The sequence below is a fragment of the Oncorhynchus mykiss genome, chromosome 20, assembly GCF_057628025.1.
Source record: "Oncorhynchus mykiss isolate SJ-2025 chromosome 20, ASM5762802v1, whole genome shotgun sequence".
NCBI lineage: Eukaryota > Metazoa > Chordata > Actinopteri > Salmoniformes > Salmonidae > Oncorhynchus > Oncorhynchus mykiss.
In genome coordinates this window covers 26,010,146-26,037,498 of record NC_143041.1, presented here as the reverse complement: position 1 = coordinate 26,037,498, position 27,353 = coordinate 26,010,146, and the positions used below count along the sequence as shown (strand labels likewise).

Below are 27,353 nucleotides of genomic sequence, written 5' to 3'. Positions count from 1 at the left end.
GCAAAGAAAAATACTACTTAAGTTTTCAATTTGTGTACACATTGGAGCATTTTCTAGATTAAATTAATTTAAAGCATGATTAAATAAGCCTAAAGCAAAACAAAGTAAAAAGTAATAACATAATGGATTTTTTGTGAATACATAAAAGAAAACATAAATTATACCCCAAATTAACGAAATTATAGCCTGTTTGACCCTATAACCTGCATATAACTGCGGGACTGCAGGTTATGAGTCAACCCGCGTATCACTAGCTACTTCATACAGTAAATTCCCCTTGCCAGCTTCGCCTCTGCTGATTCGATGATGGCCTCGTCATCAGTTTATGAGTAGCCCGCACCATTCTTCACCGCCTACTCAAGCGCATTCTGCTGAAGCAGAACGCGCTAAACGTACTGTCCGGTTACAAGACCGGCTACTAGAACTCACAATACATCATGATACTTCATTATAATTACGGATTTTTGGGATTATCATAAAAAGTACGCTCTTTTAATCGCGTGAACGGCTCTAAATCTACTTGCCCAGGTAAGTTTTTCTTTACACTCAACTTTTTCTTTTCCTCTCGTAGCCTCTCCTTTCATTAGACTATTTGAATAAATATTAAGGCTATTAATTAGTCTTATTTAAATGCAATCTCTCAAATATCAATAGACTCTGTCAACTGAAAGTAAAGTATGGAGGAAAACTTTTTTGTTTAATGTTGTCTTGCTGTCTATTCACAATCAAGTCATCATATTTGATAACTGAAATTATGAGCCATAGGCTGCCGATGTATAAGGTTCTATGGCTCTGTAGCCTAGCTGTATCCTAACATGCACATTTGTTATTGTGGTAAAAGTTTTGAGGGTGACTGTCCATAGATCATTTGGCATGAAACATAATCTGTCCTGCATTATATTTAGGGTTGCTTGTGTTGCAATATATCACTGGTCTATGCTTAGGTCTTAGCAGATCAAAAATATTGTCCACAAATTATATGAATCTATCCTCTCCTGTATTCTTCGTTCTTGCTTACGCTCATCGGATGTTTTATGGGGGGAATCAGAACATTTACCATTGAGGATTCAACTATTCAATAAAATGACTTGTTTAACAGAACACCGTAGGGGAACCCCTGACTCACATATTGACAAGTTAATGACGCAGCCCCTGCTCCACATGTCAAGGGTAGCAACACCACATAACAGAGCTCTCATTACTCTGACCTCATTAGGGAGATCAGCCAATACAATTGATTGGAGAGCTTGTTAGCTTCACACACAAGGCAGATCAATGGAGAGAGCAGGCTCTGTGATAATAGCAATGTTTTCCTGGCGCTCTGCCTGCAACACCAGGCAGGTCTGATGGATCTACTCTTGTTCACGCATGGCTGCAGTAGACCTGTTTGACCATCGCATGCCTCTATTGATTTTTATTTTTCAATTTTGGCCTGCCACCGGCCTTACTCATGCATATTGTACCAGAATAACCAAGCAAACACCTAGAATCAGAACCTGATGATGAGGTATTGGAATGTAGAGTTGGGGCATTCCTTCCCTGTTGGCCTCATCCAATGAGATTCCTTCATTTGAACTCTAGACATTTGTACCTGTGCCCCACATTCCTCCATGTGACCCGTGCCATTGACGCCAGAGTCTGAAGAGGAAGCGAGACACCCCACTCTCAGGTTTTGTTCTGGTTACATTGAAGTCAATGACCTAATCAGACCAGACCCAGATGCTATCGCATTGGTGTCTATGGGAGAGCCATCCCGTTAAGCGGGCAGAAAATAATTCAATGGTAAACGACCTGAGTGAACTATCTTCATTTATCCACCATCTTTGATTGACGCAACCAGGAAAGAGTTTAGTTTAGAAGGTGTGAACTCCCAGTATGGAGGAACTGTCTGTTTTAACACCTGAGGCTACTTGTTGTTGGTGTCTTGGTTGCCACACATAAAGAGTAGAGGATACATGACCTGTCACGTCACCAAATGGGCCTGACTCATTCCTTTCCTGACCCCCTCAAAGTCTGTCGACAACAGCATGGCAAATGACAAATGGAGAGAAAGAGGGGTAGAGAGAGAATGAGGGGGACTGGAGAGAACGCTGAAAGGAGGGAAAAGGAAGACAAAGGATGAAGGAAGGATAGATGCTTCAAGAGCCTATGGATGTTTGTTGAAAAAGCATAAACAAATGATTGGCTTAGGGGAAGTGTTGCTCTATTTTCCTTGGATTCAAATAGAGCACAGCTAAGGGGAAGATAAATTATTTGGATGTGGCGGGGGAGTGAAAAAATGCAGCCTTATCTTGTATGTTTGTTCACCTGGTTAACTTAGTTAGTGAGTAAGGGACTTACAATAGGACCGGAGTTTGGAAAGGAGGAGAGGGGTCAAATGCTGGTTGGTATACCCAACAAAACATAATTCTGTATAAACTCCTGACTCATTCGATTCAATAAAATATGATTGAGAGTACAGTACAGGATCTCTCCAGTCCATTGATCTAGCCATGTGTTTTTTTTGCATGTGTGTGTGTGCCAGCTGTATCTCTCCAAACCATGAGATCTTCATACAGTACTGTAACACAGCCAGACTCAGAGAAGGAAAGCGGGATCAGACCTTAAGGTGTTTCTAATCAGGGATGTGGTTGGGTTCTTTTCTTCGCTCTCTGATGTGATGGTTGTAATGCAGAGAGAGAGTCCAGTGATATTGCTCCCAGGAATGTGTTCACACACACACGGCTCCTATTAGAGCCTGGCTTCTCCGGTTTACAGTGTAGATGGCTTCTCCATCTACAGTGCGTCCCAAATGGAACCCTATTCACTACATAGTGCACTACTTTTGACCCTGTCAAAAGTAATGACCTATATAAGTAATATGGTGCCATTTGGAATGTTACCATACCATACCTCACAGACCAGTCAGTGAACATCCACCATCCCTCACCTTGGCTCACAGGTATGGCAGCTACATGGTGGAGGGGGTGGATTGGATGGATGGTTCTGGGATGTAGCCTACCAGAGGGATATTCGGGAAACCCCTTTAATACTCAGCTTGTGTAATTTTGGAGTTTTGTGTTATGTTTAGCCAGTTGAATTACAGTCAAACAGAAACTATTATATAGTTACTACTTGGGTAGTGGCAGGAAAAGGAGTGGAAAAAATGTGGAATACAAACAAAAACAACTGTCAGTACCAGCTGCACAATGAAAACAACTGTCAGTACCAGCTGCACAATGAAAACAACTGTCAGTACCAGCTGCACAATGAAAACAACTGTCAGTACCAGCTGCACAATGAAAACAACTGTCAGTACCAGCTGCACTTTGAAAACAACTGTCAGTACCAGCTGCACTTTGAAAACAACTGTCAGTACCAGCTGCACTATGAAAACAACTGTCAGTACCAGCTGCACTATGAAAACAACTGTCAGTACCAGCTGCACTATGAAAACAACTGTCAGTACCAGCTGCACAATGAAAACAACTGTCAGTACCAGCTGCACTTTGAAAACAACTGTCAGTACCAGCTGCACTTTGAAAACAACTGTCAGTACCAGCTGCACTATGAAAACAACTGTCAGTACCAGCTGCACATTGAAAACAACTGTCAGTACCAGCTGCACATTGAAAACAACTGTCAGTACCAGCTGCACTATGAAAACAACTGTCAGTACCAGCTGCACTATGAAAACAACTGTCAGTACAAGCTGCACTATGAAAACAACTGTCAGTACCAGCTGCACATTGAAAACAACTGTCAGTACCAGCTGCACTATGAAAACAACTGTCAGTACCAGCTGCACTTTGAAAACAACTGTCAGTACCAGCTGCACTATGAAAACAACTGTCAGTACCAGCTGCACTTTGAAAACAACTGTCAGTACCAGCTGCACAATGAAAACAACTGTCAGTACCAGCTGCACTTTGAAAACAACTGTCAGTACCAGCTGCACAATGAAAACAACTGTCAGTACCAGCTGTACTTTGAAAACAACTGTCAGTACCAGCTGCACAATGAAAACAACTGTCAGTACCAGCTGCACAATGAAAACAACTGTCAGTACCAGCTGCACTTTGAAAACAACTGTCAGTACCAGCTGCACATTGAAAACAACTGTCAGTACCAGCTGCACTATGAAAACAACTGTCAGTACTAGCTGCACTTTGAAAACAACTGTCAGTACCAGCTGCACTTTGAAAACAACTGTCAGTACCAGCTGCACATTGAAAACAACTGTCAGTACCAGCTGCACTATGAAAACAACTGTCAGTACTAGCTGCACATTGAAAACAACTGTCAGTACCAGCTGCACATTGAAAACAACTGTCAGTACCAGCTGCACATTGAAAACAACTGTCAGTACCAGCTGCACTATGAAAACAACTGTCAGTACCAGCTGCACTTTGAAAACAACTGTCAGTACCAGCTGCACTATGAAAACAACTGTCAGTACTAGCTGCACTCCGAATGCCAGATGATTTACCTTTCATTATATTTCTGTGTGTCTTACCTACAGTTGAAGTCGGATGTTTACATACACCATAGCCAAATACATTTAAACTCAGTTTTTCACAATTCCTGTCATTTAATCCTAGTAAACATTCCCTGTCTTAGTTCAGTTAGGATCACCACTTTATTTTAAGAATGTAAAATGTAAGAATAATAGTAGAGAGAATAATTTATTTAAGCTTTTATTTCTTTCATCACATTTCCAGTGGGTCAGAAGTTTACATACACTCAATTAGTATTTTGTAGCATTGCCTTTAAATTGTTTAACTTGGGTTAAATGTTTCTGGTTAGCCTTCCACAAACTTCTCACAATAGGTTGGGTGAATTTTGGCCCATTCCTCCTGACAGAGCTGGTGTAACTGAGTCAGGTTTGTAGGCCTCCTTGCTCGCACACGCTTTTTCAGTTCTGCCCACAAACTTTCTATAGGATTGAGGTCAGGGCTTTGTGATGGACACTCCAATAATTTGACTTTGTTGTCCTTAAGCCATTTTGCCACCACTTTGGAAGTGTGCTTGGGGTCATTGTTCATTTGGAAGACCCATTTGCGACCAAGCTTTAACTTCCTGACTGATGTCTTGAGATGTTTCTTCAATATATCCACATAATTTTCTTCCCTCATGATGCCATCTATTTTGTGAAGTGCACCAGTCCCTCCTGCAGCAAAGCACCCCCACAAGATGATGCTGCCACCCCCGTGCTTCATGGTTGGGATGGTGTTCTTCGGCTTGCAAGCCTCCCCCTTTTTCCTCCAAACATAACGATGCCCATTATGGCCAAACAGTTCAGAGGACATTTCTCCAAAAAGTACGATCTTTGTCCCCATGTGCAGTTGCAAACCGTAGTCTGGCTTTTTTTATGGTGGTTTTGGAGCACTGGCTTCTTCCTTGCTGAGGGCCTTTCAGGTTATGTTGATATAGGACTCGTTTTACTGAAGATATAGATACTTTTGTACCTGTTTCCTCCAGCATCTTCACAGGGTCCTTTGCTGTTGTTCTGGGATTGATTTGCACTTTTCGCACCAAAGTACATTCATCTCTAGGAGACAGAACGCGTCTCCTTCCTGAGCAGTATGATGGCTGCATGGTCCCATGGTGTTTATACTTGCGTACTATTGTTTGTACAGATGAACATGGTACCTTCAGGCATTTGGAAATTGCTCCCAAGGATGAACCAGACTTGTGGGGGTCTACAATTTTTTTTCTGAGGTCTTGACTGATTTCTTTTGATTTTCCCATGATGTCAAGCAAAGAGGCACTGAGTTTGAAGGTAGGCCTTGAAATACAGGTACACCTCCAATTGACTCAAATGATGTCAATTAGCCTATCAGTTGCTTCTAAAGCAATTCCACAATCTGTTAAAAGGCACAGTCAACTTAGTGTATGTAAACCTCTGACCCACTGGAATTGTGACACAGTGAATTATAAGTGAAATATTCTGTCTGTAAATAATTGTTGGAAAAATGACTTGTGTCATGCACAAAGTAGATGTCCTAACCGACTTGCCAAAACTATAGCTTGTTAACAAGAAATTTGTGGAGTGTTTAAAAAACAAGTTTTAATGACTCCACCATAAGTGTATGTAAACTTCCGACTTTCAACTGTATGTACCGGAACCATGACCCACCATTTCTAACTCCCTGTCTCCCCCCTCTCTATCTCCCACAACAGACAGCATGTTCAGAGTGAGGCCAAGGTAGCTTCTCAGACCCAGATAACCAGCAGATAACCAGCAGGCCTGGTGGAGAGAACCAGCACAGACCCAGAGAGAGGAACGACAGTGCCAGGACAGAGCCCAGAAAGAGGGAGGAGAGAGCCCCCAAAAAGTATTGAGGGGAAGAAGAGATCCAGGGATTAGGGGCTCATCCAGGCTACGACCAATCCCCTGAGGAGACCCCCCTTTTTCCTTCTGAAAACTCAGACAGCCGCCCGGATTACTGTATTAAACTTATTACCTTTTATTAGAGACTTCTGTTTTTGTTATTTTTTCTGAAACCAACTGGTGCTCAGTTTCAGCCCTGCTCTATCAGATGCCTGGAGTGTGGGCGGCTGGATTTGTGTAACTCTGAAAACAAAGGATCAGAAGGAGAGGAGGGGGACAGAGCAGGGCATGGGGGGATGCTGGAACGTGTAGGAGACATCTAGAAGCGTTCCTTAAAGACGTGTGGGGATAAACCTTCGGGCTCCAGCTGTGTCTGCGGGAGTCAGACGAGAGGTCAACAAGTCTCTCTCTCTCTCTTTCTCTTTCTTTCAACCATGAGAGAGAATCTGCTTTGCTTCACATTCACACACAAGCTGAGCAGTGCATGATTGCTTTTGCCTCTGCAGCTCACAGTCACATAGGAGAGTTAGTCAGAGATGTTGAGGTGGTGACTTGAACTGTAAGTATATGAAGTCTGGTTATGAGTGTCTGGTTCATGCTCTCGAGAGGTTAAGACTATCTCAAATTCAACATCACACCTAATATAAGTCTGTTGGTCTGGTAAGTAGACCCCTGGTACTGCTCTCTATCTCTCTCTCGACTCCTCTCCCTCGCTCTCTCTCTTTCCAGTCTGTGGTATGAGGTGTGCTTCCTCCCTCTGTGCTGCTCCCAGCTGCCCCTCTTAAAACGCCAGCCAGTGGAGACCTAAAGGAGAGGGCCTGGGACTGTGGTCAGGAGCAAATTAAAAGGCTGCTTTAACCCTGACGCAATCCCATTCAGACGTCTGCTCCAAGTCATTAATAAAGACAGGCTATCGCTCGTGGGAGGGCCTCGGCAATGGAAAGCTCTTAAAAGAACAAGAACACCTTGTCAGTGTACGTTACACTATCAAATTATTACAGAAAGCAATATCCATTACTTTGCTGGCTAAAGATAACAAAGGAAAAGTCCATTATTTGCATACCTCCTGCCAGTGTTGACTTACTGGGGTATTTTGTGCAATAAAAGTCAGCTAAGTGATTTTCTTATCAGTACATTTGTCAGTATTTTATGAATTTTGGGCTAAAAATAGAACCGTATGTTTTTTTTCTAGTGGAACATACTTTGCATGTTTGAAAACAAGATTTGGGGCTTCTGGTCAGATCAGTTGTAAGTGTTGAATGAGGGTCTCTGCTCTGCTTTTATAGATATTTTGCAAAAGTATTTTGGGGAAATATGTGATCTGATTAAGTAGCACGCACTCATGTTGTAACAAAACACAGGACGAGAGAGAGACAAAATACCCTGAAACTCTCAGACAATTAAAACATACTTACATTTAATTTGTTCTCGAGGGCAGTGACAGGAGAGTCACTGTGGTCTACATTTAGAAGGTTCTAGAACAGTGGACTTTGAAACCCGGAACTTTGACGACTAACAGCAGGCAAGGGTCTGTAGAAAAACCTGATCCAGTTACTTTATGACTGAATGTTCCAGATTGTGATGTGTTCTGCCAGATATCCTACCTGGTTCTACATCTATACACTAAATCAGTCTCTAGCAAAAAAATTCCCTTAAGGATTACTGGACTGTTATAGCTGCATTTGAGCCTCTTCTAGGCAGAGAATTGAATACATTTTTTGTGCTTTCTTTTAATAAATGGTTCCAGTGTACAACCACAGGAGGGATATTTGCAGCTAGAACTGGGGTTATTCCTGAGCTGATGTTTTAAAAACCCAAAGCCTAAAACAACTGTAGAGCATAGCGTCTCTGACCACACTGAAACTGGCAGTGAATTCCAGGAACTGAGCTGCATACTTTTTCCCTCCATTTCTCTCGACTTATGGATGACAACAAACAGCAGAAAATGGGACTGAAATTGCAAACAGCACATGATAACAAGAGAATACAATAGACGTCTCCATTACCGAGTTTGACCCTACAAGACCTGGTGGTGGAATTCTATTCAAAACCTAAACTTACATGATCATTACTTTTGAGCCACACTTTCCCCCTGGGAGAATTTTGAAGCAAATCTTTCACCAAAGATATTTAAATTCCTTTTCCATCCCTACTTTCAGTGGATTTAAAGGGATTTTTGTACTTTTGTTAGAGAACCTTACCCTTGGCCATCACCATGAACCTGGGGAAGATCCCTGGGCTGAAGGGCCTGGTGGCCGGCTCTCAGGGTAAACGTCATTTCAAGGGTGACCTCACCTTGGACATGATCAGCCCTCCGCTGGGAGACTTCCGTCACACCATGCATGTGGGCCGCGGAGGGGACGTGTTCGGTGACACTTCGTTCCTTAGCAATCACGGCGGGGCCGCCAACGGAAATGAAGATGATGATTCCGTCACAAGTCCTGATAACAAGATCGGGGCTTTCTTCTCCCGGACCCTCCGGCATGTTCGGAAGACACCAGAGCATCCCAGGGGGGGGTCGAAGGACCTGTCCCCGCCACCCCCTCCCATCTCCCCCATCATCAAGAATGCAGTGTCCCTCCCCCGGCTGGATGTGGACGGCTGCCCTATTAAAAACCTCTTCCACACCTCTCCTACCTCCCTGGATGAGACCACTTATGGTTATGGTGAGTCTTACTGTACACCCACACACACACAAAAACAAACATATGCACGCATCCACACAATAAATGAACATGCAACCATACCTGTGAAAACTTGCGGGAATATCCTGGACCTAAAGTCTAAGCTTAAGCTCAGAAAGCTAACACTGTCTGTGGCATGCATAGACGCAATAGCTGCTGTTGGACATGCTGTGAAAACATACTCTCATTTCCACAGTAATTCAGACAAATTTTCCACAGCTGTCATGATGAATCACCTTGGCTGACACACAACAACCCTCACACTCTCTTTAGCTTGTTATGTGATGATAAGAGAGAGGCGCATCAGACATTACTGTGCTGCTGTGTGTCTGGTCTGAGGCCCTATGTGACTGACTGCCCCACATTAATACCCTCATGTTTCACTGTCTGACCTCTCTGCTCTATTTTGGTGTGTGTGTTTGGAAGCATGTTTTTGTCTATGTGCGTGCAAGCATGTTATTGGTGTAGTGGTACTAATTTACCTTGCATCGTGTTTGTTTCCTGCAGACCTGGGCACATTTTCTTAGCATTTTGTAGTTTATTTGAAAATACCAACTTTTCAAATACTTATGGTAGTCGAATATACTGTAGTTTATATGGAGTTTAAACTAAAAGGCAACTATTTTCTTTGATATTTAAATACAGTACCAGAAAACTAAACAATATTTGAATGTATTTGAATACATGCAAATTATTTGAAATATATGATCATAAGCACATGGTTTTGAGGGCTCTTAGATATTAATCTTAATGTAGCCTATAGCCTATAATTAAATACACAAGGGACATGGAATCACCTCAACATTAGATTAGACCACTTTTGCAGCCTCAAAATTACTAACAAATATATTTTCATAATGTCTGAGTCATAAGGTAATACCAACAAACTCTCACAGTCTAACTTCATCCACATTCTCCAAACATTAAATTTCAATATTGCTCAAAATGTAAAATTTCAAAGTGTTTTTCACACCCTGGGCTGACTCCTGCTGCTCTTTATCGTTCCATTTCTCCAAATGTCAAATTTTGAAGTTAAGGTGTAAGTTTAGGCACTCTTTCTGAATGGTAAGGTAAGGGTTAAGGTTCGGGATAGGGTTAAAACCCCAAATTGCCTCCACAGTGGCACAGCGGCACTGCATCGCAGCACTAGAGGCGTCACTACAGATCCGGGTTCGATCCCGGGCTGTGTCGCAGTCAACCGCGACTGGGAGACTCATGAGGCGGTGCACAATTGTCCCAGCGTCGTCTGGGTTAGGGGAGGGTTAGGCCGGCTGGGATGTCCTTGTCCCATTGCACTCTAGCGACTCCTTGTGGCGGGCCGGGCACATGCACGCTGACTTTGGTCACTAGCTGTACGGTGTTTCCTCTGACACATTGGTGCGGCCGGCTTCCGGGTTAAACGAGCAGTGTGTCAAGAAGCAGAGCGGCTTGGCGGGGTCGTGTTTCGGAGGACGCATGGCTCTCGACCTTTGCCTCTCCCGAGTCCGTACGGGAATTTCAGCAATTGGACAAGACTGTCAAGGGTCAAAACCAGGAGGGTGAGAGTCCGTACGGGAATTTCAGCAATTGGACAAGACTGTCAAGGGTCAAAACCAGGAGGGTGAGAAACTGGGGAGAGACTGGGGAGAAGCAGGAGCTGAGATGAAAAACGCTGGTTGACTTGACAAACAAGACGAACTGGCAACAGACAAACAGAGAACACAGGTATAAATACACAGGGGATAATGGGGAAGATGGGTGACATCTGGAGGAGGTGGAGACAATCGCAAAGACATGGGTTTATCTCTGGACACATGAAAGGTGGGATGTATACGAAGGGTATGTGGCAACAGAAGACAAACAGCTGAGGGGCTAATCATTTTGGCGATGGGAAATGGGCCAATAAACCGGGGGGAGAACTTGTGGGATTCTACCCGGAAGGGCAGTTCCCTGGTGGATAGCCATACCTTCTGCCCAAGATGATGCCGGGGAGCCGGGGTCCGATGGAGCCGACCGGGCTCTCCTTCAGGTATGATGACAGCGGCAGACAAACATCTGGGCAGAAGGCATGACGCACTCTTCCTCCTGCTTGGGGAAGAGCGGGGGCTGATACCCCAGGGAACACTCAAAAGGAGATAGGCCCGTGGCAGAGCAGGGAAGGGTGTTGCGGGCATATTCAACCCACACTAGCTGCTGGCTCCAGGAGGTGGGGTTGGCAGAGACCATGCAGTGCAGAGTAGTCACCAGATCCTGGTTGGCTTGCTCCGACTGGCCGTTGGACTGGGGGTGGAATCCGTAGGACAGGCTGGTCGATGAGCTAATGAGGGTGCAGAACGCCTTCCAGAACCGAGATGAGAACTGAGGGCCCCGGTCAGAGACCATGTCGACCGGCAGTCCATGGATCCGGAAGACGTGCTGCACCATGAGCTGGCCGTCTCCTTGGCTGAGGGTAGTTTGGGGAGAGGAATGATGTGGGCGGCTTTGGAAACCCAATCCACCACAGTCAGGATGGCGGTGTTGCCATCAGATGGGGGAAGACCGGTGACAAAGTCCAGGGAGATGTGGGACCAGGGATGGTGAGTGACAGGCAGAGGTTGGAGGAGACCAGCTGGAGCTTGTTGAGGAGTCTTGTTTTGTGCACACACTGTGCAAGCGACGACAAATGCGGAGACGTCAGGGACCATGGTAGGCCACCAAAAGCATTGTCGCAAAAAGCCAGGGTCCGGCGGGAACCCGGGTGGCAGACCAGTCCAGGACCGTGGAGCGGACCACGTCAGGCACGAACATCCGGTTATTTCAGCATAAGAAAATTATGAGGATACCCCTCATGTTTGGGTTCAAGGAACGATATTACTAGTATTGCTAAGCATTGAACTTGTTATAATTTTTATATTGCCTTTCGTCCAGGACATTTACATAGTGATGACACCATGTCAATTAATGAACAATGGACAATATATGGATCATACACCTGTCATGACATTGGCCTGGGGGATAGGTTTATGACAGTCATAAATACCTCTTCCCCCCTTTTTCCTCTCTCTATCCTACTGAGGTTACATTTGCAAAACCCTTGGTTAACATAGAGATTCTGGGAACATCAGAAGGTTGGGGGAAATTAACTATATTCTGTTAATCTGACCCATTGAACATATGCGGTGGTACTTAATGAATATGATGTCAGTTCGGTTGTCATCTGAGACATTCTCATCAATGATAAAATGACATAAACTCTACAGTGGAAAGTCTATACATCAGAGTTATATAAAATAGGGCTGCGCTCAATCAGTGGCCCGCCCCTGTGAAGGGACATGGGCTATAAAACTTTTCAAACACGCCCTCCTCTCCCTTCCTATATAAGCCCTTGACGACAATATAACCTCCTGTTCCGAGGATGTAGGACGACGGTCCGATGTCAGAATGGTTCAGATAATAACTACAGAATGAAGCCAACATCAGCGTGAGCTTTGGTTGCGAATGGTATGAACTTTGAACTCTTATTCACTACAGAAGTGATACCTCCTAGCCGTTTAGTTAGCAACAGCAGATGCAAACGAGGGTTGGGAAGGAACAGACAGAGTAGCCCGTCTATCACACTACGACGTTACTACAACGTATCCAATTGACAACCAGAGACATTCTTCAAAGGACTCGGTTGGGCGACACGGCCTTCTATCTACCACCAACCTACCGAAGCGCAGCTCAGAGTAAATATTTATTGCATTTTCCTTTTCCAAATGGGTGGTAATTAGAATGCATAAGATACTGTATTTACGATAGCACAGCTTCGGCCTTTCTTCCTCAGTCTTCCCGCTCCTTCACTCAAACCCAGCCCCTTTTCTTTTGTGTAACCAACTGTCATATCTGTTCCGCCCGCTAGGGACGTTTTCCTTTATGACGTAATTTGTAATCAAGTTATGATTTAATTATGTGTATGTGTAATTCTGTGTGATTAGTTAGGTATTTAGTAAATAAATGATTAAACCCAATTTTGTATTGCTGATTCAAATTGTTAGCCAGGGTTCATGCAGATAACCAAGAATTTACAACTTTCAGATGAGACTGAAGTAAGATGACCATTAATATTGACTGCTATTGGATGTAAAATATTACTAGGTCTTTAAGAGTTTATTCGGAAGATAACAGCTCTATAAATATTATTTTGTGGTGCCCGACTCTCTAGTTAATTACATTTACATGATTAGCTCAATCAGGTAATATTAATTACGGATAAATTATTTTATAGAATCGCATGTCATATCACTTAATCCGGCATTGCCAAAGACACGACATAGCTATCCCATTTTTTTTTACTGTTTATGCATTAAGGGTTGCATATCTGTTATCATCTTTTTGTTTTCATTCTCGTTCTTGCTTCTTCAATACCCACCCTTACTCGTAAAATCTGCTAACCTAATTGTAAAGGTCTGAATTGGTTACTTATTTTGTTTGCTTAATTTTTTTTGCTTAATTTATTTCATATGTAAGGCTGCCATTATGCCAAAACTCTGTAATTATAGTGCAGGTCTGGGAACCGGGGAGGGAGGGCTGGGGAAAAGGGGGCAGGGAAGTGGGAACGATTTATAGAGTGTCTTCTGGGTGGGTAGTGACCAGTGGGTGGGTTTTCCTGTGGGTCCTGCTTTTTATTTTAGATCTATGGGATTATCAATACTTGTCATGTTTGCTCTCTCTCTCTGGCCTCTAGGTCACCAGGTTGCTCGTTATGGCACACACCTGTCACCATCGTTAAGCGCATCTGCGCGTCATCAGACTCATCCGGACTCAATCACCTCCTTGATTACCTGCCATATATATATATATATATATATATATATATATATAACTCCCTTTGGTTCGTTCCCCAGGCATCATTGTTTCTGTTCCAGTGTCATGTTTGTGTTTCTTGTTTTGTATTTAGTTGCGTTTTATTTATTAAAACACTCACTCCCTGAACTTGCTTCCCGACTCTCAGCGCACACGTTACAGAACGACGCCTCACCAAAGGGAAGCACCAGGGGGTAATATTTGTTTTGTGTTGGAGGTGATGTCTGGTCCGGGTGTCCGAACCGGAGCTACCTGGGAGGCCTCAGCCGGTTTGTCGGGTTCCCCTGCCTCAGCTGGATCGACGGGTTTCCATACCTCAGCGGGATCGATAGACTCCCAAACCTCAGCTGGCTCGACAGGATCCAATGCCTCAACAGGTTCCCGTGCCTCGACAAGGCAACTGGGGAGGTCTCAGCTGGCTCATCAGACTCTCACGCCTCAGCAGGTTCATCAGGTTTCTGCGCCTCAGTGGAGGTGACCGGTCCACTCCTGAACCCCGGGATCGTCATTTTGGTCGGAGTCCTGCGGCTGGAACCGCTTGTCGGGAGGGGGTACTGTCACGTGTGCTCCCTCTCCTGCCTCTAGGTCACCTAGGCTGCTCATTATAGTGCACACCTGTCACCCTCGTTACGCGCACCTGCCCGTCATCAGACTCACCTGGACTCATCACCTCCTTGATTACCTGCCCTATATCAAATCAAACTTTATAGTGTAGACCCTTACCATGTAATGCTTACTTACTTACTTACGAACAGTGCAGTTCAATAAGAGGAAAACATTTACCAAGTAGGCAAAAAAAAAAAAAAATGTAACAGAATAACAATAATGAGGCTGGAAAAATGACTTGTGTCATGCACAAGGTAGATGTCCTAACCGACTTGCCAAAACTATAGTTTGTTAACAAGACATTTGTGGAGTGGTTGAAAAACAAGTTTTAATGACTCCAACATAAGTGTATGTAAACTTCCGACTTCAACTGTCGGGGGGGGGGTGGGGGGGCGGGGGGTGTCAATGTAATTTGTCCGGTGGCAGTCTAATGGCTTGGGGGTAGAAGCTGTTGAGGAGCCTTTTGGCCCTAGTCTTGGAGCTCCGGTACCGCTTGCCATGTGGTAGCAGAGAAAACAGACAAAAGGGTGACTGAGTCTTTTACAATTTTAAGGGCTTTCCTACACTGTCTATTTACAGGTCCTGGATGGCAGAAAGCTTGTACTGGGCCATTCGCACTACCCTCTGTAGCATCTTAAGGTCAGATGCAGAGCAGTTGCCATACCAGGCGGTGATGCAACCGGTAAGGATGCTCTCGATGGTGCAGCTGTAGAACTTTTTGAGGATCTGGGGGCCCATGCCAAATCTTTTCAGTCTCCTGAGGGGGAAAAGGTTTTGTCGTGCCCTCTTCAAGACTGTTTTGGTATGTTTGGACCATGATAGTTCGTTGGTGTTGTGGACACCAAGGAACTTGAATCTCTCGACCCGCTCCACTACAGCCCCGTCGATGTTAATGGGTGCCTGTTCGGCCCACCTTTTCATGAAGTCCACGATCAGCTCCTTTGTCTTGCTCACATTGAGGGAGAGGTTGTTGTCCTGGCACCACACTGCCAGTTCTCTGACCTCCTCCTTGTAGGCCGTCTCATTGTTGTCGGTGATCAGGTCTACCACTGTTGTGTCGTCATCAAACTTAATGATGGTGTTGGAGTCGTGTTTGGCCACGCAGTCGTGGGTGAACAGGGGATAGGAGGGGACTAAGTACACAACCCTGAGGGACCCCAGTGTTAACTTGTTATGGCTGCAATCCCCTTATAAGTGTCATCAACAACCGCTGAATAGCATAGCGCTACATACAATAAATATTACTATAAATATTTATACGATAAAACATTAAGTACACTTAGCATCAGGTAGCTCGGTCACGAAAATCAGAAAAGCAATCAAATTAATAATTTACCTTTGATGATCTTCGGCTGTTTTCACTCACGAGACTCCCAGTTACACAACAAATGTTCCGTTTGTTCCATAAGATGATTTTATATCCAAAATACCTCAGTTTGTTTGTCGCGTTATGTTCAGAAATCCACAGGAAAGAGCGGTCACGACAACGCAGACGAAAATTCCAAATAGTTTCCATAATGTCCACAGAAACATGTCAAACGTTTTTTATAATCAATCCTCAGGCTGTTTTTAAATCGATGTATAATCGATAATATATCAACCGCAAATGTCTTTCACAGTAGGAGAGGTGAAAACAATGGCTGTCCAAATTCTGTTGCGCAAGCAAATCTCATGTGACCACCTGACGCGATGTTATCGTTCTGGCTCATTTTTCAAAATAAAAGCCTGAAACTATGTCTGAAGACTGTTGACACCTTGAGGAAGCGATAGGAAAAGGAATCTGGTTCATATCCCTTTAAATCCAGCAAAGGGAGGCTATGGAACATGGAGTTTTCAAAATAGAAGCCACTTCCTGTTTTGATTTTCCTCAGGGTTTCGCCTGCAATATCAGTTCTGTTATACTCACAGACAATATTTTGACAGTTTTGGAAACTTTAGAGTGTTTTCTATCCAAAACTAATAATAATATGCATATATTAGCAACTGAGACTGAGGAGCTGGCCGTTTACAATGGGCACCTTTTCATCCAAGCTCCTCAATACTGCCCCTGCAGCCATATGAAGTTAAGGATCAGCGTGGCAGACGTATTGTTGTCTTCTCTTATCACCTGGGGGCGGCCAGTCAGGATGTCCAGGATCCAGTTGGAGAGAGAGGTGTTTAGTTCCAGAATCCTTAGCTTACTGATTAGATACGTGGGGACTATGGTGTTGATTTCTGAGCTGTAGTTGATGAACAGCATTCTCACATAGGTGTTCCTTCTGTCCAGGTTAGAAAGGGAGAGTGTGGAGTGCGATTGCGATTGTGTCATCTGTGGATCTGTTGGGGCGTTTTGCGAATTGGAGTGGGTCTAGGGTGTCCGGGAGGATGCTGTTGATGTGATCCATGACCAGCCTTTCAAAGCACTTCATGGCTACCGACGTGAGTGACATGGGGCGGTAATCATTTAGGCAGGTTACCTTTGCTTCCTTGGGCACAGGGATTATGGTGGTCTTCTTGAAACATGTAGGTATTACAGACCCGGCTAGGGAGAGGTTGAAAATGTCAGTGAAGACACTTGACAGTTGGTCCGCACATGCTTTGAGTACACGTCCTGATAATCCGTCTGGTCCAGCTGCTTTGTGAATGTGGACCTGTTTAACTTCTTGATGCACCCATCCCGTTAGCGGGATCATTTTCGTCAACATCCGCTGAATTGCAGAGCACCAAATTTAAATGAAATTACTAAAAATATAAGTGCAATATTGCAAAACACAGCTTAGCTTGTTGTTAATCCACCTGGCGTGTCAGATTTCAAAAAGCTTTTAGGAGAAAGCATACCAAGCGTTTATGTAAGGACATCTCTCTCAGCAGACAAAACATTACAAACAGCTAGCAGCCAAGTAGATTGGTCACGAAAGTCAGAAACGCAATAAAATGAATCGCACTAATTTAGCTTTTATAAAAAAGTTAAGGACGCCATCTAGTGCTCTCATTATCGCCCTCTAGCTTTGATAAACACAGATATTAAACTATATTCAAAACTTCTGTCGCCCAGTCTCTAAACTTACTTACCCAAATTGGTATCTGGAGCAAAGCGGGTTTGTTAAAAAACTATTATCCTCCGTTGCCTATTACATATCTTACATGCTTCATCAGAACCAAAGCTCCTTGGGCAGTTCTATCCCTCGATGCAGAAAATGCTTTTGATTGACTAGAATGGTTATATCTTTGGTCGGTTTTGGAACATATGGGACTTGGCTCCAATTTCATTAATATGTTTAAGATACTATATGCCAATCCTTCAGCCATATTAATAACAGACAATAACTGCTCTGTTATGTTCAGAATAACTAGAAGTGGCAGGCCCCTGGCTCAGGCAATTCAACAATAGAAAGAAATTACACAAATATCTCTCAATCCTACAGATCATGTGATCTCATTATACGACAACGAGATATTACGTTTATTGAGACAATCCCTCCCAAAAGCTTCATAGACAAATTCAGGTCCATAAAATAAAGTTATAAAATTCAAGTTATAAAATAAATTGAACAAAATCTGCTCTACTGCCTATCAAGATCCCGAACCGTCACTACATGTTTGAATATTTGGGAATAGATATATTTCCATCCTTAGATAAAACCATTGCCAAAAACTTTAACAGAACGCTCAAATCAATTCAATCCAACCTCAGTAGATGGACTAATATCCCAGTTGCTTTAACCTGCAGAATATCTATTGTCAAAATGAATATATTGCCACAGCTTAATTAATGTGTGTAGTTCAATACTTCTCTTGTCTTCCTCTTCTGGCTTTTGGGATAAAATCCATAGTGTGGTTTCAAAACATACAGTACCAGTCAAAAGTTTGTACACACCTACTCATTCAAGGGTTTTTCTTTATTTTCACTATTTTCTACATTGTAGAATAATAGTGAAGACATCAAAACTATGAAATAACACATGGAATCATGTTGTAACCAAAAAAGTGTTAATCAAATCAAAATATATTTTATATTTGAGATTCTTCAAAGTAGCCACCCTTTGCCTTGATGACAGCTTTGCACACTCTTGGCATTCTCTCAACCAGCTTCACCTCAACCAGCTTCACTCTTGGCTGCTTTTTCTTCACGCTGCGGTCCAACTCATCCCAAACCATCTCAATTTGGTTGAGGTCGGGTGATTGTGGAGGCCAGGTCATCTGATGCAGCACTCCATCCTTCTTGGTCATATATCCCTTACACAGTCTGGAGGTGTGTTGGGTTATTGTCCTGTTGAAAAACAAATTATAGTTCCACTAAGTGCAAAGCAAATGAGATGGTGTATCGCTGCAGAATGCTGTGGTAGCCATGCTGGTTAAGTGTGGCTTGAATTCGAAATAAATCACAGATCATCGGTTCACCTACTCTGCATTTATTTGGGCTGCAATTTCTGAGGCTGGTAACTCTAATGAACTTATCCTCTGCAGCAGAAGTAACTCTGGGTCTTCCTTTCCTGTGGCGGTCCTCCTGAGAGCCAGTTTAATCATAGCTCTTGATGGTTTTTGCAACTGCACTTGAAGAAACTTTCAAAGTTCTTGAAATTTTACAGATTGACTGACCTTCATGTTTTAAAGTAATGATGGACTGCCGTTTCTCTTGGCTTATTTTTGCTGCTATTGCCATAATACGGACTTGGTCTTTCACAAAATAGGGCTATATTCTGTATACCACCCCTACTTTGTCACAACACAACTGATTGGCTCAAACGCATTAAGAAGGAAAGGAATTCCACAAACTAACTTTTAACAAGGGACACCTGTTAATTGAAATGCATTCCAGGTGACTACCTCATGAAGCTGGTTGAGAGAATGCCAAGATCGTGCAAAGCTGTCATCAAGGCAAAGGGTGGCTACTTTGAAGAATCTCAAATATAAAATCTATTTTGTATAACACCCTTGGTTACTACATGATTCCATATGTGTTATTTCATAGTTTTGATGTCTTCACTATTATTCTACAATGTAGAAAATATTATAAATAAAGATAAACCCTTGAATGAGCAGGTTTGTCCAAACTTTTGACTGGTAGGCCTACTGCATATGGCAAGGTAAGCTATAGTGCACCCTGGTGAACTGATTTATCCATTAAACAATGTAACTAGTCTTTGGTACCATTATTGCTCACAATTGTGCACTCCTATTATTATCCACTCCTTAATTGTCCAGTGTTGGTGATCGCGTACCCACAGAAGCTGCTTCTTCTTGCGTTTGGTTGATTGGAGTGGTCATCTGCTGCAATAGCACATCCATGACAAGCACCGACGAGTTGTTCATTCACAGATGCCGTTGTACTGCGTCGTTATTTGGCTGTTAGTGGCATGATGGTTATCTTGCACGATTATTGCCATTCTCCCTCGACCTCTCATCCACGAGCTGTTTTCGCCCACAGGACTGCCGCTGACAAGATGTTTTGTGCTTGTCACACCATTCTTGATAAACCCTAGAAACTGTCGTGCGTGAAATGCACAGGAGGCGGGAGACTGATTAGCAACCCTAGTTGCTAGGTGGAGTGGGAAGGGGTGGGAAACATGGTTTCCAGGAGTGGGGGAGGTTGGGGCTGGAGGCACACTTCTTTTTCTCTTTTTTTTCTGCTTGTATTGAATTCATCACTTAAACTCTGTATGTACTTGTGGCAGCCTATGGATACATGTTTTTATAAACATATCATTTTAAATGGATAATGTATATAGTGTTTTGGAACAAAACGGTTAAAATATGACTGTCAGACTGATTGCAATAGTATAGGAGATTGTGATTGCTCTATTCATTCGATCTTCAACATGCAGTTCCAGATGCAGCCCTGCTATTAGTTGAACGCAGCCAATCTGATAGTTTCAGAAAAGTAGTCACTTCCTGAGATCTGTATTCAAGTATTTTACAAAAGTAGTTACTTTCTGTGAACTTTATTCAAATATACTGAAAAAAATATAAATGCAACATATAATGTGTTGGTCCCATGTTTCATGATCTGAAATAAAAGATCCCAGAAATTTCCCATATACACAAAAAGCTTATTTCTTTCAAATGTTGTGCAGAATTTAGTTTACATCCCTGTTAGTGAGCATTTCTCTTTGCCAAGAAAATCCATCCACCTGACAGGTGTGGCATATCAAGAAGCTGATTAAACAGCATGACCATTGCAGACGTGCACCTTGTGCTGGAGACAATAAAAGGCCACTCTAAAATGTGCAGTTTTGTCAATGCCACAGATGTCTCTAGTTTTGAGGGAGTGTGCAATTGGCATGCTAACTGCAAGAATGTCCACCAGAGCTGTTGCCAGAGAATTGAATGTAAATTTCTTTACCCTAAGCCGTCTCCAATGTTTTTTCAGAGAATTTGGCAGTACGTCCAACCGGCCTCACAACCGCAGACCACGGGTAACTACATCAGCCCAGGACCTCCACAGCCGAGATCCTGAGGCCCATTCTCTTGCCATTCATCCCGGCGCCCTCCCCTCATGTTTCAGCACGATAATGCATTGCCCCATGTCACAAGGATCTGTACACAATTCCTGGAAGCTGAAAATGTCCCAGTTCTCCCATGGCCTGCATACCCACCAGACAGGTCAACCATTGAGCATGTTAGGGATGCTCTGGATCGACGTGTACGACCACCTGTTCCAGTTCCTGTCAATATCCAGCAACTTCGCACAGCCATTAAAGAGGAGTGAGACAACATTCCACAGTCCACAATCAACAGCCTGATCAACTCTATGCAAAGGAGCATTCTATTCCTCAGCACTGCATGAGGAAAATTGTGGTCACACCAGATACTGACAGGTTTTCTGATCCATGTCCCTATCCCTTTTTTAAGGTATCTGTGACCAACAGATGCATATCTATATTATCAGTCATGTGAAATGCATAGATTAGGACCTCATTTATTTATTTCAATTGACTGATTTCCTTATTTGAACTGTGACTCAGTAAAATCTTTGAAATTGTTGCATGTTACATTTATATTTTTTCAGTGTAGTTTTTAAAAGTAGTCACTTTCTGAAATCTGTATTCTACTAGTTTTAAAAAGTAGTTATTTATGGGGATTCAAATAGTTGTTGTCACCTCCAAAGTAACTATTTGTTCCCCCGGAATAATATTTTACTTTCCACAAAGCATAGTTAAAACTATAGTTATCCCAGGTCTTGTTTCAGCTATGGAAGCAGTAAGTCATGAGGGCACTGGTGTGTGACATGTATTGTGAGTCATCTGTCCTGGGAACAACGTGCCTGAGAGGTGATGTCTAACTCAGAGATAGAGAAAGAGTTTGAATTTTTCAGCATTTTGAAACTGGCAGGACTCACTATTTTATGACATAGTTTTCACTGCCCTCTGTTGGTGATGGGAGAGCATCTACAGTGCATTCAGAAAGTATTCACACCCTTTGACTTTCCCCACATTTTGTTGTGTAACTAAGTGGGATTAAAATTGATGTAATTGTAATTTTTGGTCAACGGTCTACACAAAATACTCTGCAATGTCAAAGTGGAAAAAAGTGCTAACATTTTTAAAAAACTTTTTTTTTTAAACAAACACTAATATCTTGATTATAATAAGTATTCAACCTCCTGAGTCAATACATGTTACAATCACCTTTGGCAGTGATTACAGCTGTGAGTCTTTCTGGGTAAGCCTCTAAGAGCTTTCCAAACCTGGATTGTGCAACATTTTCCCATTATTCTCAATGTATTTTTTCACACTCTGTCAAATTGGTTGTTGATCATTGTCAGACAACCATTTTCAGGTCTTGCCATAGATTTTCAAGCAGATTTAAGTCAAAAATGTAACTCGCCAACTCTCTTTCTATAACTTTTCTTTCTATAGGATCCTGTGCTTAGCTACATTCCATTTCTTTTTTATCCTGAAAAACTCCCCAGTCCTTAACAATTACAAGCACACCCATAAAATGATGTGCTTGAACATATGGAGTGTGGTACTCAGTAATGTGTTTTATTGGAGTTGCCCCAAACATAACACTTTGTATTCAGGATAAATAGTTAATTGCTTTGATACATTTTCTGCTGTATTTAGTGCCTTGTTGCAAACAGGTTTTGGAATATTTGTGTTCTGTACAGGCTTCCTACTTTTCACTCTATCAATTAGGTTAGTATTGTGGAGTAACTACAAGGTTGTTGATCCATCCTCATTTTTCTCCTATCGTAGCCATTCAACTCTGTAACAGTTTTAAAGTCACCATTGGCCTTATGGTGAAATACCTGAGCGGTTTCCTTCCTCTCCGGGAACTGAGTTAAGAAGGACACCTGTAACTTTGTAGTGACTGGTTGTATTGATACACAATCCAATGTGTAATTAAATCTACCAATAGGTGGCCTTCTTTGCAAAGCATTTGAAAACTTTGTGGTTGAATCTTTGTTTGAAATTCACTGCTCGACTGAGGGACCTTACAGATGAGTGGGGTACAAAGATTAAAAAATAATGTTAACTATTATTGAACACAGTGAGTCCATGGAAATTATTATATGACACATGTTTATTTAATGTTAAAACTATGGTGCCAACTGAAATTCCATTTATTATTTTACATTTTTAAGTTTCTGTCGAAATGTAAATCACAATACAGAATGTTATGCCTAATCTCCCTCTCTCTACTCCACCTCAGGTCTGGAGTCAGGTTTCGTCACTCTGCCCCGCCTCTCCCGCTCAGCGGAGCGTCAGTCGCAGCAGGGAGGCTCTAACTCCTGTACCCCCAACACCCACTGTGGCTCGCTCACCGACGTCTCTGCCCTCCTGCCCTCCTCCGCTGACCCGACCCTGACCTCTGGCCCCAGTCACATGACCCGGTTCGACTCCTTGTCCTCCATGGCATCCTTCACATTCGACCTGGGTCCCTCCCTCATGAGCGAGGTGTTCGGTTTGATTGACAGCCCTAATGGCCACCCAGAGCCCAGCCACGCCTGGGAGGCAGAAGAGGCAGAAGAGCCAAGCGGCTCTGCGATTGGGTTTGCGACCAATGAAGGCTCGGAGATGGACTCGGAGATGGATGCCACCACTGCCTCATTGGTGGATTCTCTGCTTCGAGAGGACTGTAGTAGCAGCAGGAAGAGTCCATATGGGATGGAGTGGGAAGAGGAGGAAGAGGAGGCTAGGAGAATGGAGGTGAATGGAGGTGAGCAGCATCTTAAAGGGGCAGTGCCTGATTTAGTTATGGGCTCCCCCTCTAGACAGAGGCCTGCTATGGAGAGTGAGAGGTTCCAGGGTTCCACTGATGTGCTGGGGGTGCTCTATGGGGTTGGAGGGCTCCTGAAGGGGCAGCAGAGGATGGATCTGGAGGGAAAGGTGACCATGTGCCAGACCATGAAGAAAACCCCTTACATCTGCATTACACCTGATGAGGAGGAGGAGGAGGAAATCAAAGTCTGAACTACAATGACAGCCTCAATTGTGTTTAACTAGAATTACCTACAACAGATGTCCCACTGGGCACACACTGGTTGAATCAACGTTGTTTCCATGTCATTTCAATTAAATTACGTTGAACCAACATGAAATAGACGTTGAATTGACGTCTGTGCCCAGTGGGTTGTGATTCTTGGTTAATTCTTTGTAAAGTCTTGTTTTAAGAAACTGGCTCTATTGACCTGACTCAGCTTTGAACCCTTCTTCATAATTTTCAAATATTCCTTTCAGAAATGTAATGTTATGTCGTCAGGAGACTCACTTAAAGACTTTGATTGTTCCCAAATTGTTCCCAAATTCACCCAAATGTAATGGAAAGTATGTTTGTTGAAAGACTCATTGAAAGATTATGGATGCTGAAAGTTCCCCAAGCAAACATGCTGTATGGAAGGCGCTAGAACAGGCTAATAATAGCAAACTACATGTCCTTTTAAAAGAGGTCACTGGAACCAGTGGAGAACAAAGAAATAAAGAGATGGGGTAGAAAGTGTGAGAATGTACCAGAGAAAGTGGTTGGACACAGAGGAGTTACCATGGAAACCATAGGAGGTTGGTGGCACATTAATTGGGGAGAACGGGCTCGTGGTAATGACTGAAGTGGAATAGTATCAAATACATTAAACACATTTATTTGCCATCCATGCCATCCATTTGTGCCGTTCCCGGCCATTATTATTAGCTGTTCTCCCCTCAGCAGCCTCCTGTGATGTAAACACTAAAGACATTGCTCAACAGTGTGTAAGTCTGTTAACAGCTGGTTAAATATATGTGGACTTCCTGAGAAAAATGCTCAGTGTGACTTCATATAACTATTCAAGGCAAAAGGCAGGACACGAAGACAAAGTAGTAGCGGTTTCAACCCAACTTCATCTTTCCCTCACCACCAACCAGTCCCATGGAAATTAACTACGCCAAGAGAGAGATCTTAACTCTTAGCACGTGATGTTAACTTCAGGAAAACAATACTCTTTTGCCTGAAGATTACACCCAAGACAAACACTTCATTTTTGCTTATTCTACCGATACAGTATGAAGCACAAACCATGAGAAATTCACTCAGAAATGAAATTGAAGATAATTTTGTACAATGTAATAATCACAAGTATAATGTTGTTACAGTATGTTTGTTAATTCACATATTTACATCATACAGCATTTAGACATGTTTCCCAAATTCATTATGGGTCTAGCTAACTCTCATCTTGCTTTTCGATAGGATAGTCACCTGCTTGTCTGCTATTCTGTCAACCAATGGTTGAATCCTATTTTTAGACTATATTAAGAAAAACAGTGTCCCCCATCCGCATCAATGTGCTGCTATTGATACCAATGATATTTCTATAATGATAAATGAAATAAAATGTTTTTAATAAGCATGGGCATTAATATTTTATTTACATGTCTGAAAACATTCATACAACTGTGATACAAAACATGCACTAAAGAAATCACAACATATAATGCATGTATGGTAGCTCTCAAACTACAAAGCACTTTTTCTCTAAGAGTTGAACTGGCTGCAAAAGCACAATACATCTCTGGCCTTGATATGCAACCCAAAGCAGGTTACTCCAAATGTCAGGTTACAGTCAACATTTGTACATAAAGCGTAAGAACACTTCTTTAGATAATACACTATACACTACATGACCAAAAGTATGTGGACACCTGCTCGTCAAACATCTCATTCCAAAATCAAGGGCATTAATATGGAGTTGGTCCCCCCTTTGCTGCTATAACAACCTCCACTCTTCTGGGAAGGCTTTCCACTAGATGTTGGAACATTGCTGCAGGGACTTGCTTCCACTCAGCCACAAGAGCGTTAGTGAGGTCAGGCACCGATGTTGGGTGATTAGGCCTGGCTTGCAGTCGGCGTTCCAATTCATCCCAAAGGTGTTCGATGGGGATGAGGTCAGGACTCTGTGCCGGCCAGTCAAGGTCTTCCACACCGATCTCGACATACCATTTCTGTATGGTCCTCGCTTTGTGCACGGGGAAATTGTCATGCTGAAACAGGAAAGAACATTCCCCAAACTGTTGCCACAAAGTTGGAAGCACAGAATCGTCTAGAATGTCATTGTATGCAGCAGCATTAAGAATTCCCTTCACTGGAACTAAGGGGCATAGCCCGAACCATGAAAAACAGCCCAAGACTATTATTCCTCCTCCACCAAACTTTACAGTTGGCACTATGCATTGGGGCAGGTAGCATTCTCCTGGCATCCGCCAAACCCAGATTTGTCTGTTGGACTAACAAATGGCGAAGAGTGATTCATCACTCCAGAGAAAGCGTTTCCACTGCTCCAGAGTCCAATGGCGGCGAGCCTTACATCACTCTAGTCGACACTTGGCATTGCACATGGTAGTCTTAGACTTGTGTGTGGCTGCTCGGCCATTGAAACCCATTTCATGAAGCTCCCGACAATCAGTTATTGTGCTGACGTTGCTTCCAGAGGAAGTTTGTAACTCTGTAGTGAGTGTTGCAACCAAGGACAGACGATTTTGACGCCTTACGTGCTTCCGCACTCAGCGGTCACATTCTGTGAGCTTGTGTGGCCTACCAATTCGTGGCTGAGCCGTTGTTGCTCCTAGATGTTTCCACTTCGCAATAACATCACTTACAGTTGACCGGGCAGCTCTAGCAGGGCAGAAATTTGATGAACTGGCTTGTTGAAAAGGTGGAATCCGAGGCCATGTTGAAAGTCACTGAGCTCTTCAGTAAGGCCATTTTACTGACAATGTTTGACAATGGAGATTGCATGGCTGTGTGCCTGATTGTATACACCCTGTCAGTATTTTTATTTGATTTCACCTTTATTTAACCAGGTAGGCCAGTTGAGAACAAGTTCTCATTTACAACTGCGACCTGGCCAAGATAAAGCAAAGCAGTGCAACAAAAACAACACAGAGTTACACATAAACAAATGGGTGTGGCTGAAATATCCAAATCCACTAATTTGAAGGGGTTCACATACTTTTGTATACAGTATATAGTGTATCTCTACCCCCTCACTGCGCTATAGAGGTCACCTGTTTGCTTTCCAGTACTGGGGGCTTGGGAGGTGGGATTTGGGGTGGCCTAATTGCACCCTTTTTGCTTAGGGTCTTCTTCAGGACTGGAGCAAGGGGCTTGGGTGCAGGTTGTAGCTGGGTTTTGGGTGTCTCTGCTGGTGCTAGAGGTGCTGGGGCCCTGGGTTTGGAGTATGTAACGGCCACCTGCTCTTTACTCTGGATGGGCGGCATGTGTTGAAGGAAGGATTTTCTCGCTGTGAAAAGAGAAAAAGGAGAAAGTGGTGTTGAGGATACATTTAGAATACGTATTTTTGGGACTATAGATGTGTATTATTATATTAGAGTATTTGGGGTATGTATTTACAGTGCCTTTGGAAAGTATTTAGACCCCTTGACATTTTGCACATTTTGTTATGTTACAGCCTTATTCTAAAATGGATTAAATAAAAACATTTCCTCATAAATCTACACACAATACCACATAATAACAAAACAGGTTTGTAG

At 43.1% G+C, this 27,353-nt stretch overlaps 2 protein-coding genes across 2 annotated transcripts in view; one reads left to right on the top strand and one right to left on the bottom strand.

The window, feature by feature from the left end:
- Positions 1 to 261: 261 nt before the first annotated feature.
- On the top strand, positions 262 to 25,213 carry LOC149974478 (cdc42 effector protein 1-like). Its single transcript, XM_090212731.1, has 3 exons — positions 262 to 528; positions 6,163 to 8,979; positions 23,041 to 25,213. The coding sequence occupies exons 2-3, from the start codon at positions 8,529 to 8,531 to the stop codon at positions 23,799 to 23,801; spliced, it is 1,212 nt and encodes a 403-aa protein (XP_090068857.1). The 5' UTR covers positions 262 to 528; positions 6,163 to 8,528; the 3' UTR covers positions 23,802 to 25,213.
- Positions 25,201 to 27,353, bottom strand: part of LOC149974477 (SH3 domain-binding protein 1-like) — an 18,293-nt gene continuing 16,140 nt past the window's right edge. Inside the window, exon 18 of the mRNA XM_090212730.1 lies at positions 25,201 to 27,103. Coding sequence (XP_090068856.1) covers positions 26,847 to 27,103 — 257 coding nt within the window. The 3' untranslated portion in view covers positions 25,201 to 26,846. The remainder of the gene's footprint in view (positions 27,104 to 27,353) is intronic.

What these genes read in the sequence shown, in the direction of transcription:
- LOC149974478 (XM_090212731.1), top strand. Translation starts at nt 8,529, where the DNA reads ATGAACCTGGGGAAGATCCCTGGGCTGAAGGGCCTGGTGGCCGGCTCT. An exon ending in TGAGACCACTTATGGTTATG is followed by an intron (nt 8,980 to 23,040) that starts GTGAGTCTTACT and finishes ACTCCACCTCAG; the next exon opens with GTCTGGAGTCAGGTTTCGTC.